General features: G+C 38.9%; 2 protein-coding genes across 3 annotated transcripts; one reads left to right on the top strand and one right to left on the bottom strand.

Annotated features, from left to right (window-relative positions):
* Positions 1 to 10,095: 10,095 nt before the first annotated feature.
* LOC107764179 (uncharacterized) lies at positions 10,096 to 17,123 on the top strand. 2 transcript variants are annotated; one of them, XM_016582718.2, is made up of 7 exons: positions 10,096 to 10,635; positions 14,491 to 14,572; positions 14,756 to 14,792; positions 15,412 to 15,485; positions 15,577 to 15,670; positions 15,803 to 15,885; positions 16,700 to 17,123. In XM_016582718.2, exons 2-7 carry the CDS (start codon positions 14,501 to 14,503, stop codon positions 16,856 to 16,858), a joined length of 519 nt encoding a protein of 172 aa, XP_016438204.1. In that variant the 5' UTR covers positions 10,096 to 10,635; positions 14,491 to 14,500; the 3' UTR covers positions 16,859 to 17,123. The 2 variants fall into 2 exon arrangements, with proteins under 2 accessions (XP_016438204.1, XP_016438205.1); XM_016582719.2 differs by having other exon boundaries at positions 10,137 to 10,635; positions 14,497 to 14,572.
* An 814-nt stretch (positions 17,124 to 17,937) lies between these two features.
* LOC107764180 (universal stress protein PHOS32) lies at positions 17,938 to 19,635 on the bottom strand. Its single transcript, XM_016582720.2, has 4 exons — positions 19,350 to 19,635; positions 19,140 to 19,249; positions 18,583 to 18,701; positions 17,938 to 18,266 (listed from the first exon to the last, which is right to left on the bottom strand). Exons 1-4 carry the CDS (start codon positions 19,522 to 19,524, stop codon positions 18,182 to 18,184), a joined length of 489 nt encoding a protein of 162 aa, XP_016438206.1. The 5' UTR covers positions 19,525 to 19,635; the 3' UTR covers positions 17,938 to 18,181.
* Positions 19,636 to 20,339: the final 704 nt, after the last annotated feature.

The raw sequence follows: 20,339 nt of genomic DNA on the forward strand, positions 1-20,339 counted from the left end.
ACCATCTCGATCCTCCTTGCGACATTAGCAGCCGCCTGAAAAGAAATCTCACTTCTGGTCTCCTTGGCCATCTGAAGCCTGATAGGGTGGGTGAGTCCCTCAATAAACCTCCTCACTATCTCTCCCTCCGTAGGTTGTAAAAGGAGAGCATGACAGGCCAAATCTAAAAACGGGACTCATACTGAGTAACAATCATATTGCCCTATTGTAGATGCTCAAATTCCTTGCGGAATTCCTCTCTCAGTGTGATAGGGAGGAACTTCTCCAGAAATAGCCGAGAGAACTGCTCCTAGGTAAGTGCAGGCGATCCGACTGGTCGGATCAATGTATAATCTCTCCACCACCTATTGGCGGAACCCGTCATCTGAAACACAGCAAAATCAACCCCATTGGTCTCAACTATATCCATGTTCCGCAGCACCTCATGGCAGCGTTCAAGATAATCTTGTGGGTCCTCAGAAGATGTACCGCTGAAGTGAACTGGAAAGAGTTTAGTGAACTTATCGAGTCTCAATAAGGCCTCAAAAGACATGGCGGGCCTATCACCGATCTGTGCCGCAACAACTGGCTGAACTACCCCAATTGGCGGAGCTGCTGGAGCCTGATTCTGGGGAGCCATATGCTCCGGAGGGGGAGTAGTGGGAGTTTGTGCTCCTCCCCCAGCCTGTGAGATGGCTGGTGCCACTGGAAATGTACCATTATGGGCCACACCCTCCATAAGACTTACCAAACGGACTAGAGCGTCCTGAAGTACTGAAGTGGCTATGAATCCTTCCAGGACCTGAACTGGTCCAACTGGTACATTCTGAACTGGAACCTCCTCCTGAAGGTCCACCTGAGGTTCTACAACAGGTGCAGCTGCTCGAGCTCCGGACTGAGCTCTACCTCAGCCTCTACCTCGGCCACTAGCACGACCTCGACCTCGACCTCTACCCCTGGCCATAGTTGTCATCGGGGGTTTTGGTCCATGTCCATCGGTAGAGGTATTACGTGTTCTCACCATCTACGAGAGAATAAGAGTAGAATTGTTCAATCATCGATAATAGAATAAAATCTCACGACAGAATAAGAAAGAAGTGATATTGTTCCTAAACTTCATAGCCTCTGAGAGATAAGTCCAGACGTCTCCGTACCGATACTTCAGACTCTACTAAGCTTGCTCGTGACTCGTGAGATCTATGTAACCTAGTGCCCTGATACCAACTGTCACGACCCAAAATTCCCACATTCGGACCGTGATGGTGCCTAATATTTCACTTGCTAGGCAAGCCAATGTTAGAATAATATTAACCAATTTTTAAACAATTTTTTAAATCATTAATAATCAAAGAAACAAATGCGGAAGCAAAGTTTGAAATATAGTGAATAATTCATAAAAACAACGGTGCCTAAATACCATCTCAGAATTGGTGTCACATGTGCACGACCTTCTAGAATTATACAAATAAAGGTCTGAATAAAATAAGCTATCTGGAAATAAACATACAGCTAAATTTAAATAGACGGGGACTCCAGAACTACGAACGCTATGCAGTTATACCTCAAGTCTCCTCTAGTAGCTGAAATCCGAGCAAGTCTATGGTGCACCACTGGGACCAACTCCGAAATTTGCACAAGAAGTGCAGAGTGTAGTATCAGTACAACAGACCCCATGTACTGGTAAGTGCTGAGCCTAACCTCGACGAAGTAGTGACGAGGCTAATGCGGGTCACTTACATTAACCTTTACGCAATATTAATAACAACAACAATAATAGAAATAGTTCAAAGTAACTCATTCATAATAATTGAAGCCAACTCAACAGTCATAACCAATTACCATTTCCATCAATTCTGTTGCAGCGTGCAACCCGCTCTTACAATATATTCACATTCAATTCTGTTGCAGCGTGCAACCCGCTCTCACAATATATTCACATTCAGTTTTGTTGCGGCGTGCAACTCGCTCCTCCAATATATTCATTTTAATTAAGTTTGTCATATATTTATTTCAATCAATTATATATATATAGACTCTTTAATAAGTTTGTTGCGGCGTGCAATCCGATCCCCCAATATTGACTTTAATAAGTCTGTTGCAGCGTGCAACCCGATCCTCCAATATGGACTTTTTAATAAGTCTGTTGCGGCGTGCAACCCGATCCTCCAATATGGACTTTTTAATAAGTCTGTTGCGGCGTGCAACCCAATCCTCTAATATGTTCATTATAATCAATTCTGGTGTGGCGTGCAACACGCTTCTCCAACATATTCATTTACCAATTCTTATAGAAGAAATTTCCCAAATAAATGCAATAATTGATATAAAATTTATAAGACAACAAGCATACAATAATTATGATTTAATTATGAAATAAACAATGACAAATAGCAAATTATTATGGATATCAGAGAGAAAATATACAATTTAATATTTAATATGCTAAATGTCAAATAACAATTAAGGCACATAATTCAAATAACATGTAACAATTATTGTAGGAATTCAAGAATTAATATTTGACAAAGAATAGGAGAGAAATAATTATTATAATAATTAATTCATGATTTAAAATAATTTATGATATTTCAAGTAAGCAGGCAAACAATTAATTTGACGACGTATAGACACTCGTCACCTCGTCTATACGTCGTTCACATGCAATTCACATAACAAAATAATTTAAGGGTTCTATTCCCTCAAGTCAAAGTTAACCACAACACTTACCTCGCTTTGAAAATTCCAATCAATTACTCAACCACAGCTTTTCCTTTTAAATTTGTCTTAGAAAGTTTCAAATCTATTCACAAACAATTCGATATATTCAATACTAATCATAGGAATTAATTCCATATGAATTTATAAATTTTTCGGATAAAAATCCGAAGTTCATTTAAGAAGACTTAGAAAGAACAAAGAAGTTTGGAATATTCGACAGTGGGACCCACGTCTTAAATCCCGGAAGAACTCGCGAAATACGAACACCCGTTCCGATACGAGTTCAACCATACAAAAATTGTCCAATTCCGATATCAAATGGACCTTCAAATCTAAATTTCTCGTTTTTGGAAGATTTTAGAAAAATCTGATTTTTCTTCCATAAATTCACGGATTCATGATATAAACGAGTATGGAATCATAAAATATAATCAATATAGGATAAAGAACACTTACCCCAATATTTTCCGTGAAAATCGCCCAAATATTCGCCTTAACCGAGCTCAAAATAACCAAAATGAGTAAAATATCGGACTCTTCGATATATACACTGCCCAGGCATTTCTGCACCTGCGGTGCCTGGGCTTGCACATGCGAGCTCGCATCTGCAAGAAAAATCACGCATCTGCGAAATGGGGCTGCCAGGCGATGCCTCATACCTGCGGAGGAAAAATGCGCACCTGTGCTGCCTTTGCTTCTACGGACATGCGGGTGCGTGCAGGTTTCCGTACCTGCGGACTTTTGCCCAGCCACGCCCGGGCGCATCTGCGATCGAAGGCTCGCTTCTGCGAGCTTGCACCTGTGGGCAAAAATTCGCAGGTGCGATTACAATAGAAGGAAAAAAAATCAGATTTTGCTTAAGTCCAATTCTTGATTTGATTTAATCTGTATCACTCTCGGGGTTCTCGGAATCCCGCACGAATATACCAACAAGTCCAATAACATAATACAGACTTACTCAGGGTCTCGCATCACGTCAAATAACACTGGAATTACAATTCACACCCGATTCGAACTATGAGTTTTAAACTTTTCAATTTGCAAATGTCGTACCAAAACATATTAAATGAATCTGGAATGACTTCAAATTTGGTACACAAGTCATAAATGACATAACAGAGCTGTTAAGATTTCCAGAATTAGATTTTGGGTCCGATATCAAAAAGTCAACCCTGTGGTCAAACTTGGAATCTTTAGCCTTTAAATTGCTAGTTCCGTTAAATGGTCATAACTTGAGCTAGGGACCTCCAAATTAAATTCCGGGTATACGCCTATGTCCCAAATCATGATATGGAGCTACCGAAACTATTAAAATACTAATCCGGGTCCATTTGCTAAAAATATTGACCAAAGTTAACTCACTTGAGTTTTAAAGCTCTATTTCACATTTTAATCCATTTTTCACATGAAAACTTTCCGGAAACTTTTTCGGACTGCGCACGCAAGTTGAGGAATAAAAAATGGTGATTTTTGAGGTCTTAGAACACATGATTACTTATTAAATTTAAAGATGATATTTTGGGTCATCACAAGTTTCTAGCTAGTTAGATGGGGTTTGAAAGCAAACTAGCAATGTTCATATTATAGTTCTCCAAACTTCTTTATCTATACATCTATATCAATGATTTTTTTTAATCGCTAAAATAATCAGCCATCTCATTGTGATAATCAAGTATCTTTTGGTGAAATATCTCATGGATTGTTAAACATCCTTACTGTTATGCGGCGCCTTCCTGAAGTTCCTTGGAAGGGCGACGTAAGACTAAGCAAACGATGTCAGTGCAGTTGCTATGCGCCTACTGAGGTCCTCGCCGTACGCTAGACTAGATTGTCAGTGCCGTACGGGAAAACCAATGTCATGAGAAATTGAGCAGCGGAAAATGAGCAATTGATGATGAAAGCTAATGATCGTATTGATGATGATGAAAGCTATTACAAGATGCTATGCGGTGTCGGGGGGGGAGAGACACCAGTACAGAGAATTGTTTGAATGCTTGAATGTTTGAATGCTTTGGTCCCCCTTAATAATGCTTAAAAAAAATAAACCAAAGTTACATGAGTTGACCTAAGAAAGCTGTAGAAGCACACTGAAAATGAATGAAGTAAAACTACTTTATAATTACAATGAAAAGGACTTAGTCTTCTATGGAAGCAAGTCCGATGGCAGCAACTTTGTCTTGAGCAGCAGGGTCTGCGCGCGCATTGCTGTGGGCGCGCGCGACACTATTTGGATCTGCCAGCGGCTGGGTGCTAGTGCTTGGCATTGGGTCTGCGCGCGGGGCACTGTCTGGGTGTGCGGCGCTGTTGGTAACATGATGATTTGTGCTCGCGGCATTGTCGGTGCACGCGTCACTGGTGGTATTGGCCAGCCACTGGGCGCTGGCATTGATTATCGGTGGGGCGACAGAGGCGCATGCTCGCTTGTCACTTGGCGCTGCCGAGACCACGGGGCTGACCGTGGTGCTAGGCGTTGGGAGGCTTGCCGGGATGCCACGGGGCGCGTCCAAGGGGTCATGGGTCGATGATGGAAAGCAGCCCATGACATTCTCCCCCACCTGAGTTGGCGACGTCCTCGGAGCCTTACATGCCGGATGATTATGATTGGTCAGGCTCTTGATGGCTGGGAGGTCTGTTCCCCTCGGTGCTGTGAGATGTCTTTCTGAATGATCTTCTATGCATTTCTGAAATGGCCTGAGGCGGCTGACATGGAAGACTGGATGGATTTTCCACCAGGCTGGTGTGTTCAGCTGGTATGTGGATTTCCCGATGCGCCTTTCAATGGAAAAAGGCCCGATGTAGCTTGGCAATAGGCGAGGATCTTGGGTCCTCTTTGCAAACAAGTTCTGCCTCGGGGTTCTTACCCTCACTTTGTCCCCTGCTTTATGTTGGGCAAAGCGACGGTTTTGTTCGGCATGCCTCGTTGCCCTGTCTTGGGCATTGACAAGATAGCTCCGCACTATCTTCAAAGTTTGTTCCCATTCTATAGAAAAACTAGCAGCTCGGTGAGATGATGGCATGTTTGGTGCATTCACATTTTGTGGGAGTAGCGGTTGCTGTCCGGTAATAATTTCAAAAGTGCTTTTATTTGTATGGGCGCACTTTTGTGAATTGAAACACAGCTGAGCAGCATCTAGAAGCTTCACCCAATGTGTTTGTGACCCGGTTGCAAATTGGCGGAGATATTCCTCCAGCATGTCATTGAATCGGTCTGTTTGATCATATGTTTGCTGATGATGATGGCTTGAGTTGTAACTCAATTTGGATCCGAGGCAACTGAAGAGTTGGGTCCAAAACTTGCTAGTGAAGCGTGGGTCGCAGTCACTAATGATGTTGCTGGGCATACCCCAATGTTTGACAACATGAGAGAAGAAGAGTCGAGCTGTATCTTCTGCTGATATGTTCTGTGGGGCTGCGATGAAGGTAGCATACTTGGAAAACTGGTCTACTACCACCATGATGGTTGCATGATTTCCGACCTTGGGTAATCCTGTGATGAAATTCAGGGAAATGCTTTCCCAAGGTCTCTGTGGGACAGGTAGCGACTCCAAGAGTCCCGCTTGTGCTGAGTGATCCGACTTGTCCTTTGGGAATGCTTGACAAGTCTTCACACAATGAGGGGCACCATGAGCTGTTGGACCCCGATGATGTGATGTCTGTTTGATGATGTTGAGGGCAGCCGGAACCGTGGGTTCAGGTCTATTGGTTCCTTCCTTAAACTGTATGGCCGTGATGTTTCCAGCGACCATCTTCTTGGATATGCACGGTATGGTGTGGGGTTTGGCCCCGTTGTCTCCCATCATTAGGAGCATGTTGGCATATGGTACCGGGATGGTGTTGGTCTGCCTGAGGAATTCCAATCCCACTATCAGTTCGAAGTCATCGATGATAGCTATGCATAGGTCGAATATTCCCTTGTATGGGCCAAGCTGGATTGGCGCTTCTTTGGCTATTCCACTCACTTGCTAAGATGGAGAGTTGATAGCCTTGACACGACCTTTGCATTTTTGCACTGCTAGACCGAGGCGTTGTACCTGAGTTGAGGCCAGGTAGTTGTGGCTGGCACCCGTGTCTATCAATGCCCGAATAGGTCTGCCGTTTACTTTCATGCCAACGAACATTAAGGTCCTCTTTTGTGATGTGGGAGGCCTCACGTCCGCCTTTCCTTTCCCTTTCTTGTCGATTGGGAATGCCTTCTTCTTGGGGTTGCTAGCACTGGTTCCCGCCAAGGTATCATGAATGGAGCCGATAAATGCGTTGAAGGCACCTATTGGATCGGTGCCGTCTGAGTCGTCGGTATCTGACTTGTCATCATCAACAGTTTGTTGAGCATTGATTTGTGTATTGGGGCATTGATTGTTCCAATGTTCCCCGCCGCAATGACAGCATTCTGATAGGGGCTTTCTCCCCTGATTATTGTTGACTGATGCAGCAGTGTTGCTGCTTGAGGAAGGAGTCTTAGATTTGGATACACCTCGATCTCCTCCATTTCTATTGGGGCCACCATTGCTAGGTTGGCTCCCGTTGTATCCCCCTCGGACAGGCGGCTGGGGCCTATCCTTCTGAGTTTCTAACTGATAATCCCCAAGGCACTCAGCAGCTTGAATGGCCTTGGGTAGGGTATCTACCCGTTGTCTTTGCAGTTCCATACGAGCATGAGGTTTCAAACCTTCTATGAATGCGAACAGTTTTTCTTTGTCCCCCCATATCCCGTATGTTTAGCATGAGTGCGAAAAATTCACGCACGTAGTCCTGCACCGACCTGGTGTGACGGAGTTCACGCAACTTTCTTCGTGCATTGTATTCCACATTTTCGGGGAAGAACTGTAGGCGTATGGCGGCCTTCAGTTCTGCCCATGTCTGGAGAGTATCTTCACCGGCCCTGATGGCTTCGTATTTGACTCGCCACCAGAGTTTTGCATCGCCTTGAAGATACATGGCAGCAATTGCTACCTTCTTGGATTCCTCCAACTGTCCAACGGCATCGAAGTATTGTTCGATGTCGAAGATGAAGTTTTCTACTTCTTTAGCATCCCGGGCTCCGTTGTATGGCTTGGGCTCCGGAATTTTCAGCTTTTGTGGCATGGGGGCAATGTTCATGGCAACCCTGATGTGGTTTTCGCCTCCTTTGAGCAGGCTTTGAAGGGCAGCATTGACAACATTGAACTGGCCTGTCAAGTTGTCTATGGTTTACTGCATGACGGTCAGTCTGTCTGCCTCTAGTTCCCGATGGGCTAAATCCTCGACACGCTCCTGTTGGAGGTCCTCGAATTGGCCATGAATTTTGGTTGCCTCGACGGCAGCCGTTTCCCGGTCTTTCTCAGAGTCTTGACTGATGTTTGCAATGTCAATTTCTGCCTGCCGCATTCTGCGGTCCAGGTCATCCAACCTTTGCACTAGGCTGGTTTTTAGATCAGGCAACGTATCCACGATGGGCCGTAATGCGTCAACCGTCTCTTCTAGGGTCGTGATGCGATCCCCGTAATTCACCATGGTCAGAAATGGTGATGATGATGCCAATGAGTTCCCTCGTCCGATGTCGAGCCTAGGCTGTGATACCAACTATTACGCGGCACCTTCCTGAAGTTCCTTGGAAGGGCGACGTAAGGCTAAGCAACCGATGTCAGTGCGGTGGCTATGCGCCTACTGAGGTCCTCGCCGTACGCTAGACTAGATTGTCAGTGCCGTACGGGAAAACCAATGTCGTGAGCAATTGAGCAACGAAAAATGAGCAATTGATGATGAAAGATGATGATTGTATTGATGATGATAAAAGCTATTACAAGATGCAATGCGGTGTCGGGGGGGAGAGACACCAGTATAGAGAATTGTTTGAATGCTTGAATGTTTGAATGCTTTGGTCCCCCATAATAATGCTTAAAAAAAATAAACCAAAGTTACATGAGTTGACCTAAGAAAACTGTAGAAGCACACTGAAAATGAATGAAGTAAAACTGCTTTATAATTATAATGAAAAGGACTTAGTCTTCTATGGAAGCAAGTCCGATGGTAGCAACTTTGTCTTGAGCAGCAGGGTCTGCGCGCATTGCTATGGGCGCACGCAGCACTATTTGGATCTGCCAGCGGCTGGGCGCTAGTGCTTGGCATTGGGTCTGCGCGCGGGGTACTGTCTGGGTGTGCGGCGCTGTTGGCAACATGATGATTTGTGCTCGTGGCATTGTCGGTGCACGCGACACTGATGGCATTGGCCAGCCGCTGGGCGCTGGCATTGATTATCGGTGGGGCGACAGAGGCGCATGCTCGCTTGTCACTTGGCGCTGCCGAGGCCACGGGGCCGACCGTGGCGCTAGGCGTTGGGAGGCTTGCCGGGACGCCACGGGGCGCGTCCAAGGGGTCATGGGTTGATGATGGAAAGCAGCCCATGACATTACAGATGTTTCAAACATTTTGTATGAAGCTTCAAACATCTTAATGAGATATTTCAAACACTCAGCTCAAAATATTATTAACCAAACCCAGATAAGCATTGCAATAACTTCATAGCATACAACAATAACAACACGAATATTTAACAGTATCTTAAGATGTTTCAAACACTCAACTAACATGTTTGAAACATTTGAGCAAAAAAGAATTTCACAAACCCAAAATAGAGCAATATAACTGTTTCAATATCACAACAACTAATTTTATAGGCACGCGGAACAACCACATCAATGGCTACAATTAAACAACATAAAAATATCAAATTTTTGATCAAAAATATCAACTACACAATAACTCTAGAATTTAGGCACAAAAACTACACAACAACGAGAAGATACAAAAACACCCCCAAAAAATAAATTTAGGGTTAAAATAACAAGTTCGAGGTTTATCAATATGATTTAAAAAAAAAGAAGAAAAAAACTTGCCTTAATGATGAAATTTCAACTTCAAAGTAAATTTGAAAGGAATGGAGCCGATTTTTGAAGCCCTATAGTAGTATTGAGTTTGGAGATTGAATTTGAGAGAAAAATTAGAAAAGCATGGGGGAAAATCGTGTGTAATTTTGAAAAGAGAAGAAAGAAAAAAGATAGAAAAGTTGGAAAATCATCTCATTAAAAGATTTTTTTTTTTTTTTTTTTGTGTTTTAAGATTTTATCCCAAAGTTTTTTTATTTCTAATTACATCCTTCTTAATTAGAACCCGTTTGTATTGGCTTATTTTAAGTTATTTTAAGCCAAAATAGCTTTTAAGTTATTTTGTAGTATTTGGATAAAGTAAAAAAATTCTTTTAAGTACTTATTTTTAAACTAAAATGATAAAAATAAGCCAAAAGCAAAAAGTTAGAATTCCTAAGTTATGACTTTTGGCTTATAGTTAAAACAAGCCCATCCAACGTGGCTCTTAGTAAGACTTTTGTTAATAAAAAGGTGTCCCAAATACTTACGTAATAGTTGAGATGTCTTTTTAACACATTTTTCCCCACACATATGCATAATTTGGAAAAGAATTCCTTGATCAAGGCCCTCGACACGAAAGGAGGAGACGGATAGGGACGGAGAAAGCAGAGAGAGCTAAAGCAGTAACAATTTTTTCTTTCTTCTTCTTCTTCCCCGAGCTGTCAAACCTCCATTAGAGTCCCAAAACAGTCCGAAAACTCACCCCAAAACAGTCACAAAACTGACCTTTAACCTCCATTTTCGGACAACCAAACACCCCATCCTTTTTATCTAGATCTCAGCCTTCAAACACCATAAAAATGCAGCAAAAGCTCCATAAAATTCAGTCCAAAAGCACTCCAAAATCCAGATCCAAAACAGCCCAAACTTCAACTGTGCGAAAGTCAGCTTGAAACCACCATCCAGACCCAGCAGAGATGAGTCCGTTCGGGAACGCCGATTTCGGTCCGGGTTTCTAGTTTGTAGCTCGCTTGAGGATTACTGTTCTAGAGTTTCTATTTTCATTGTATCCGCTCTAAAATTTCACCAATAAAAGGTCCGTTCTTTCATCTCTTCCCTGGTTATTTATCCATATGTGTTGTTACTTGCTTGCACGAATGAATAGATGGCATGACATTCCAGTTTGTTTTCATTGATTTTTTGGATCATTTAATATGATTTGTTTCCTTATTTCAACATTGATGAATATTAAGCCATATGGATTTTGAGGTAAACTTTTGTCTTAGCTATCGACATTATATTAGAATTGAGCAAATAGTTTGGATCTAAATTGGTCCCAGAGGCGTGAGCACAAAATCTAAAGGGGTTGAATCATCTAGTAGTGTTGTATTCCTTTGTTTTAAGTTAGGTTTTCGTTGATTTATTCTTCTGGTTGGTCTTCGCTTAATAAAGTAAGGATGGATACTGTTAATGGAATGTGGAGTTTGTTTGACACTTGAAAAGAGAAATCCAGTCATTATGGCATGAACATGCTAATTGACCCTTTTGTCCTTTAATAATTGATTCGCCAAATATAATTCCAAATTGAAAGAAGATTTATAGGCGCTAGTTGCTTTAGGCGCAATTAATAAAATGATTGTCACAGTTGTGGGTTAGGCCCAACTGTGATATCTAACTCCAAAATTCAAGTGTGCATTTATGTGACTTGATACCTCAATTTCAAATAATAATAATAAATATGGTTAAATCGCGGGTACGTTTCGCGTGGCGTGATTTGCAATGTGTGTGAAACAACGAGTGCACAACATCGTGCCCCGTTCAAAATAAACTCCATAATTACTTAAAATATTGCAATTAAAAGCGGTAAAATGGTCAAACACACATAGGTCTAAAACGTGTAATCATCAGATATTTAAGCCAAGTTTATTTGTTGAGCGATCGTGCTAAAACCATAGAATTCGGGAGTGCCACACACTTTCTCCCGGGTTAACAGAATTTTTTACCCGGTCTTCTGTGTTCGCAGATCATAAATAGAGTCAAACTTTCTTGAATTGAGATTCCAAATTTGGTGACTTGGAACACCGTAAATAATTATTTCAAGTGGCGACTCTAAAAATAAAAATAAAACAATCTCATTTCAAATAATGTCACTTTAATTGAAAAAACTCCTTATCTTCGAAAAAAGGAGGTGCGACAACCATTCCCTGAACCGTGCGAGCAGTACTTTCACTACATATTGTTGCATGCGTTCCTCTTTGGTGTCGAAGATCCCGTATACCTGATTTTCAGATCCCGTATACCTGATTTACTATCAGTTGGGAATCATATTTGCTACCCCTACTGAAAACCGAGATCGTGTTCATCTCCCTTGCCGCCGGTAGATCACCTCTTATTTGTTTAATTCCTTCTGGAGTTGGGAATTTCAGAAGTTGATGATATGTTATGGCATAACCTTCATCTCGTACAGCCATGGTCTTCCAAGAATAATGTTGTAGCCCATGTCGCCGTGTACTACTTCAAACAGGATCGTCTTCATGACCCCTTTGGTGTTTGTGGGCAGCAGGATCTCCCCTCGGGTTGTCACACTTACTAGGTTGAACCCGACGAGGAGCTTTATGGACGGAATGATGCTTCCGGTTAGATCCACCAAAACACGTTTAATTTTAAAATCTAAAACGTTAAACAAAATTAACAGGGGATCGTTGTGCGGTAGTAGGAGTACATTTGCGTCCTCCTCCGTGAAGGTGATATCATCCTCGGTGACTTCCCGGAGTCTCTTGCTATGGGTCACTGATACCTTTGTCTTTTTTGCTACTGAAAAGGTTACACCATTAATCTCGTTCCCCCCGAAATTATGTTGATCGTTAGACGAGGAGGATCCGCAAATAACTTGGTTCCGGGAGCAGAACTTCTGAAGGCAGTAATAAGACTATCAATAGACTAGAAATAAAATATTATTGAGCTTTAGAATAATGTGTAGCATAAGTTTGTCAGAAAATTCGTGTCCCCTACAATAGTTGTTAAAGTCACTATTTATAGCTGCACCTAGGGAACAAGGTCCTAGGATCAAGCTCCTCTTAAATGATAATCATGGGGGCCATTGATGAATGTATAACAGCAGGCTATGAATTCCAAAATTCTCTATAACAGATTGTGTATTTGATACTGAAAAATATATTTTTTATTGAATGTCATCGGGTGACAAACGTTCATTTGTCTTCATTAGCAATATTCCCTTCAGGGTCTTCCCGGTGCCAACCGAGACTGCTGTCCCCGGTCTTGGTTTCTACTTGCTTCGCTTTTTGTCTGTCTTCGGTTCCACGTGTCGCTCTATTATTCGAGTATTTAATTCGAACCGATTTTACCCTATACAAACAGATTAAAATTTTATTGAACATCTTCAACAATAATATAATGAACTTCAGGCTAGTGTCATGAAGTTAGCTATAGAATGAAGAACTTCAGGCGGATAGGCCAGTGTCGTGAAGTTTGAGTTGTGATAATTCGAACTATTTGAACTTGGCTGTTCAACAATGTGGCTAAACGTTAAATCCATTATAAGATTCGGCTAGGTTTTAAATAGAACCATTTAAAAAGTGGATACATGATGTCATTTGTACCTATCTACTGTATTCTAGCCCAACGGCCTGAAGCCCAATTGCTCTCCCGTCATCTTTGCCGGAAAACGGAAGAAACCACTATCTCCTCTTGTCGGAGCTTTCCCTCATTTTGCTCAAAAGTATAAATTTAATCTGTTTACAGCTCTATTTTTTGCTCCTTTTTCACACTTTGGTAGTTTCTAATGTTGCATTTGATTGATTGAAAATCCCCTTTAGCAGCTTGAGTTGAATTAAGTGCTACTATTGTTTTTTTAGATTCTCATTTTTTTGGTTGAAAATCCTCTTTTAGCATTTGGTTTCAATGTGTTTCAGGTCTTTGAGGAATTTTAATTATTAGACCATTTGGTTGATCTTGAATTATCTGCAAAGTAATCAACTTTGTTGCTTCCTTTTTTGGCCTTTAGTTATCATTGGATGTCTTGCTACAATGAAAAGCTTTATTAACTTGTCGTAACCGGTTAAGAATTGAACACAATGGGTATTTAAGTGGAGAATGGTAGAGCGGCAGACCCATTATCCCCGAGTTTTGAAGGCTGTGGTTGGTCATAAGGGTTCACCCCAGATGGATGTCTAGGTCATAAAAAAAAAGAACTAAATATAGAACACAATGGAAACAAATGAAAAATATTGTACCAACTATTTGGGGTCAAAGTAATTATCTTCAGCAGGAAAAGTGTGAGATTTAGGCAACCTAAGTTTCTGCTTAAGATGGATTATTTGGTCTTTGAACTAATATGAGATTGAGGGATAGTTGATTGATAATTAATGGTTCATTGAGAGTTTGTCCATGGACTAGTTTACAGTAATCATAAAATAACCTCTCTACCTAAGGTAGGAGTAAGGGTGGGTACATACTACCCTCCCCAGACCCCTATTTGTGGGATTACACTGAGTTTTTTGTTGTTGTTGTTGTTGTCGTCTAAAGGACCGGAGAGGGGGGGGGGGGTCACATTTAAACATCATATGCTTGTGTAATGAAGCTTTGCGACTATGCCATTCTTGGCGACGGTGATTGCCGACGAGAAGGTGACGGCCACTTAGCAAGGGCAGGATATGGAGGTGGAGGAAAGGTTATTGAGCTGGATAGATGGCACAAGGGTGTAGCAGTGGGGTTTAAGGTTATGACAAGTGTTGGGGAAGAAAAGGGGAATGATCAGAATCTAAGGGATACTAGTTGCTTTTTCTGTTCTCCGTTTCTGCTAGATCTAAGTTGCTTTTACTAATATTAATTGCTTTATTACTAGGAAAATACAACTGTAAGTTTGAAGCTTATATTTAGTGCGCATCCTGTTTACATTGTTGCTGAAGTCTGATCTCTTCCTCTTCCATAGTTGCAGTCACATGTTCACGAATAGCCAAAGGCAAGACGAACGCACTGGAAAATATGGAACTCCGAGGGTGGAATACCTTCAGGTTAGGCCTCCTTACTCGATATATTTGATCGTCTGACATTATGTAAGGAAGAAGACTGGAACTGCTCAACTGCAGAACTTCATATGCTGATATTAAGAAAACATTACTTGTACATGAAATTCCTGGATATGCAGAAAACTTGTTTGCATATTTCACTAATCAATTCCTTCATTCTTGTTTCAGGAATTGGTAACTCAGTTTCAGAATGCATCTTCTGAAGGTATGCTTAGAGTTTTATTCAACTGCTTCGTTCTGTGTCTACAATCTTGGATTATACTGTAATGAGACAAAATGTTTTATCAGAATATCATATTGACCTCTTTGTTGAGTCAATTGCAATTATTTGATCAGGGAGTTCGTAGGTGTTTTCCAGATTACAATAATGTTAATATTAAGATAAGAACATGGTAAACAAGCATTAATACTTTCAAGTCACAAGAAAGCTGTGTTCATATTTGTAGGGCAACTTATTGTGGAGTTGAGTTTTTCATGCGAGATGTTGAGTGAAAGAGCAACTGTTTGCACTGACCAGAAGATATCTGTTAGCTGTGGCAACACGACTACATCTGTCCGAAAAAGAGAAAAAGAATCAAAGGGATAACTGCCTAATTGCTTAGATGTCTGTCCTCTCCTTAGCATCAGGCTAACACTCCGAGCACAATCAATAGTGCTAACTGATAGAGCCTGTCAGTCTGATATTTTGGGTTGCTATTAAGTGGGAAGTTAATTTCATGTTTGCCAAAGATTAAGCCAATATAGAAGCAAGTAACTATAATGTGCTTTTGTTTTTCACTTCTCGTTTCAGCTCTATATGGTTTGATACATTCTTGTTACTACAGAGACGAAAGAGAAGATTGTTGCTAATTTGGCGAACTTTGCATATGATCCTTACAACTATACCTTTTTGCGCCAGGTTAAGAATCTTCTGATGAGTAGTTTAATCTTGTTATTGAATCATCTTTTCCTGTTCTGTTTGCCTCAACTTGTCTTGTAATATTAAACAGCTTAATGTTATAGAACTTTTTCTTGACTGTTTAACTGAGCCTAGTGAGAGGCTTGTGGAGTTTGGGATTGGAGGAATCTGCAATGCTTGTGCTGGTAAGACTAAAGCTTTTGGAATTTATGTTGATTCCATGATTTGGAACTTTTTTTGTTGGTATGCTCTGAATCGCAGTAGACTTACTGTAAGCTGCTCCAGAAAATTAACTCGTGTGCATTTGTGACTTGCAGATCCAGCAAATGCTGCTCTTATCACTCAAAATGATGGTATCCCTCTCGTCATCCAGTGTTTGTCAAGTCCTGTTAGGAACACGGTAAGGACATAAACAAACAGTTTGTGGTCTTCTTGATTATTGAGTGCTTTGCTGTTCACTCGTTAAAATTTGCACATAAACATAGTGAGAAGCACTCCAAACTAACAGTCGTTACTTGGGCTGCCGAGTACCATTGATCTGTCAATCTTGTCGATTACTCTGATAAGAATTTACCTGGCATCAGTGTTATCACATCTTATTGAATGTAGTCGTTTTAACAGTTGGTGTCGTATGAATTTCTGCTACTTTGGGCGGCATCCAGAATAAAAGATGTTTGCCTTTATAAAAAAAGCTCTTAAATTTAGTAGTATTTTTGTTCCTGTCTCCAAGATTATCTTTACTTTACCGCTAGGACCTTCCTTTCACGAGTGAACCCCAGCACGAGCCTACCTTGGTTGAATCAAAAAAGGGTACAGGCATACCTACCTTTACCATATAGGGAATGAACTGAGTTAGAGGCATATGATTTTGCTTCAATCTCTTTGGCTAAACCTAAAGGAGACTTCACTCATTCTAGCTTTCTGAAGGAGGAACATGTCATTTGGAATTTCAGAAACTGAATCTTCTTTTTCAGATCATCAACAGGCTTATGCGTAGTGGTCAGTTTTACTTCTCAAAGTCTATGTCAGTCTCTCATCGACATCCTCTTCTGAGCAGTTACAGTATACGAATTGTTACACAGCGTATTTATCTATAACAATCAAAAATGGTTATTGTTTGCATATGCACATAGAGAGCAACAGTAACATATGTATATGGATGTATGTGCATGCATTTCACCAATGGTTTTAACAAATGAACTTCAAACTGGCAGGTAAATTATGCTCTAGGAGCTCTGTATTATCTTTGCAATGCATCAAACAAGGAAGAGATTTTAAAGCCAGAAGTAATTGATGCCATCAAAAGTTATGCAGCTGCAGTTAATACAAGTTTCAGCAATTTGGCTCAGGCTTTCTTAGATAAACATGTCTAGTACTTGTACTGGTGGGAGGTTATAGGTATCCGTTGGAATACTCGAGGTTCATGCAAGCTGGACCAAACACCACCTTCATAAAATAAAAAAAATGCCCTATGTTATCATCAAAATCCAAACCAATTTCATTTGCTTTGACTTTTGAGTGGCTTACTATCCTGAAATATGACATTTTACTAAGTATACATGTCAAAGTTTTAAAGTGAAAAAAACTTGTGGATACTAAAATTGTCGTAATTCTAGAAAACTAACAGTTACCCCTGCACTCTATATGATATATTTGCGACAATTGTTGCTGAAGAATATTTTAGGAAACAGTATGGTTTGGATGAGTAGAATAAATGATGATGCTAACGTGTCTAATCTGAGTGGTAATCTCAAAATCAAAATGACAAATATTTACAGGATTTATCCCAAAGTTGACCAATTTGTTCCACATAGATTAGATAAATCATGTTTAACCAATTCATTCATTCTTTATTTATTTTTTTGCATCTTCCTATCTGCCTGAAGAACAAAAAGTATATATGTCTCCAACGTGAATGTTTAAATGGAGAAAAATATCGAAGAACTTGTAACCGCACTAGATCAAAAGAAAATGGAAGCAAGAAAGAAAAAGACTCTTTCTTAGAAAAAAGTTACGAAATTTTATGTATTGCAATGTAGTGCAAGCATTGGCATTTCACTCCTTTGAGCAAAAGTTCATCAAGATATTAACTTTAAGGATCCAAGGGTGTGATCTAGTGATCAAGTTTAAATTCTAATAAAAATAAAAAATACCAAACGAAACCTTTTTATTTATCCAACATTGGTGAAAAAGATCATTCAGTACAAGTACTTGAACGACAGGTACTTCATAAAATTAGTCGAAATACGAACAAATTGATCAGGACATCACGGTTATAAAAAAATAATTCTTGGCTAAACTTGATGCAAGGTTTTGCTTTTTGTTAACATCGACCCTTCATGTTTTCACAGTGTTCACTTATCTCAAGGAACTTCACAATTTTTTTTTCCAGCTCACAAGTGAAACATTCAGCATTCAACAAAGACAAGTGTTCATAACGACAAACAAGAAATCAACAAAAATCATATAAGATGATAAACTCGAAATAATAGAACCCCACAATTGTATCTCGTACAAAACACTCTCAAACAAAAGCCAACTCATACTAATGAACCTGATAAGTAAATCCAAAAATATATGTACAGAAAAAAACATAAGTAAAAGTACAAAATGGACACAAGTAAAGTTATCCAAAATAAGCAAAAGGGCTTTTTTTTCTTTTTTCTTTTTACAATAAAACAAACTTTATAGGATTTTTACTTTGATGGGCTGGCCTTCACAACTGTGACAGGACACGTTGCATTTTGCACCACGTGGTTGCTCACACTTCCAAGTAACACCCTGCAAATATATAACTAGTTGCAAATTAACCCATATTGATAATTAAACTGATGCCTTATTTATTCTGATAAAAGATCAGAACAACATTTAATTATTTTTTTTATTTGTGTGAACGCAGAATATTTATCATCCTCTTTTATACATCAATAATGTAATCAATTTTTTTATACCATCAGTATACTTTATTTAAAATAATTCTTCGAATATTTTCTCAACAGACATAGATTGTTAAGTTATCTTGAGGAAAAATGAGAATTTTAATGGTTAAGGTTAAAGAATTTTTTTTGCTTTTTTTTTTTTGGGATGTGTAATTTACCTTTTAAGGACACCTAAACCTCTGCTTCCAACTACAAGTGAATCAAGCTTGAGATGTTCTGCAGCATCACAAAGCTTCTCCCTTGCATCTCCCCAATACACCTTTGCCATAACTATTACCTGTAATTTTCAATTTCCCAACAATTTAATTTCACAAACTAATAATTAAACAATCCTTAATTTTCTTAACACAAAGCTCTTCCAAAATAAGAAAAAGATTTTAACTATGGCAAAATCAGAAATTCTAACAAGTTAATTCAAAAAAAAGAAAGAAAAGATAATACACTTAACTAGGATTCAAACTTAATTATGAACTAAAGTAATTTTTGAACTCCCTTTACCATTACATTTAAAACTTTACTTACATTAAGGGGATTTAAAAATTTAAATATACACCAAAAAATTTATTTAACTCTATTTGTACAATATAATTTTTTTCGAAAATGTTTTCATAGAACTCAATTTCTTTAATGGTCCTTAAGGACACGTCATTGGTTAAGTTATCGCAACCTGAAAAAGAGGAAGAGGAGAAGAAGAAAGAGAAAGAATTAAACTTACCTTTTTAAGCTTGGAAACAGTGTCAAGCATATCAAGAACCTCTCTATCAGGGTTAAGTCCATAATACTTAGACACATTAATCTCTCTAAATTCATCCAAAGGTATTAAAGCTGCAAAATATATAAAATAATTAGCAACATATGTGTTTAATTACAATGAAATAAACAAATTAAAACTTCTTTAAATAAAAAAATAAAAGAAAAAACTTACGAGATCCAGTGTCTTCAAAAAGCTGCTTATTAGTAGTGTCAACTTTAGAAGAAACAACATGAATAATTATGATTTTATCACCTTCTTCTATTAAATTATCAATTGCCCATTTCAGTGCTATTTTGCTTGTTGCTGAATAATCTATACCTATTCCTATTGAACGTGCTTTTGCCATTTTCTTCTTCCTCTTGTTTCTTCTTCTCTGAGTTTTCTGTATTTAGCTTGTTGGATTCTTGTATTTATATAAATTTATGCTTTTGGATTCTGATAATTTAAAGAGTAGAGTTCTTGAAGGACCTAGAAGGTGGAAATCTTTATGTTTCTTAAAGTTAAAGTTATTCTTATATATTTATTAATTACTCCTTTGTTTCAAATTATGTGACGTAATTTAAATAGACTAAAAATTAAAAAAAAAATATTCTTAAAATTTATAATTCGAAATATGTCATAATATTTATACAATTATAAAATTTATAATTTTAAATACGTCATAATATCTGTATGAATATAAAAATATGTCACTAGAGATAAATTAGAAGTTCAAGTTAAATTATTTTTAAATTTAAAAAACTGTTGCATAAAAAATTTACTAATATTATTTTCAGTCCTAAACATTTATCTTTTTGAAAAACTAATTGTTTAAAATACTCAAATTCATAATTACTGGATCTGGTTCCAATAGGTGGAATATGTTAATCAAATGAAACGTTTAAGAGAGATAAATGATAGGTTAGACGAATACTAAAGCGGAGACGGTATTAAAGATCAAGAGATGCAAAATTGACTCTTTTCCCTTTTTCTCGCCTTTTTACTCTTCATAAATTATACTCCTTTCATTTAATTTTATGTAAGATTATATTACAAAAGGAATAATATTTTTTTATATTTAAAAATAATTTAATTTTAATATTTTTAGTTAAATTTTAATGATATTCTTTTAAGCTATATTAATTTTATGCCATATTTAAGATGATAATTTTTACATTTTTT

This window comes from Nicotiana tabacum, chromosome 23 (genome assembly GCF_000715075.1).
Source record: "Nicotiana tabacum cultivar K326 chromosome 23, ASM71507v2, whole genome shotgun sequence".
Taxonomy (NCBI): Eukaryota; Viridiplantae; Streptophyta; class Magnoliopsida; order Solanales; family Solanaceae; genus Nicotiana; species Nicotiana tabacum.

Coding starts and splice junctions, on each gene's coding strand:
- LOC107764179 (XM_016582718.2), top strand. CDS start 14,501: ATGTTCACGAATAGCCAAAGGCAAGACGAACGCACTGGAAAATATGGA. Junction 14,793..15,411: donor TCAGAATGCATCTTCTGAAG/GTATGCTTAGAG, acceptor TTGTTACTACAG/AGACGAAAGAGAAGATTGTT. Junction 15,671..15,802: donor AATCTGCAATGCTTGTGCTG/GTAAGACTAAAG, acceptor TGTGACTTGCAG/ATCCAGCAAATGCTGCTCTT.
- LOC107764180 (XM_016582720.2), bottom strand. CDS start 19,524: ATGGCAAAAGCACGTTCAATAGGAATAGGTATAGATTATTCAGCAACA. Junction 19,250..19,349: donor TTTTGAAGACACTGGATCTC/GTAAGTTTTTTC, acceptor TATATTTTGCAG/CTTTAATACCTTTGGATGAA. Junction 18,267..18,582: donor GGTTTAGGTGTCCTTAAAAG/GTAAATTACACA, acceptor ATATATTTGCAG/GGTGTTACTTGGAAGTGTGA.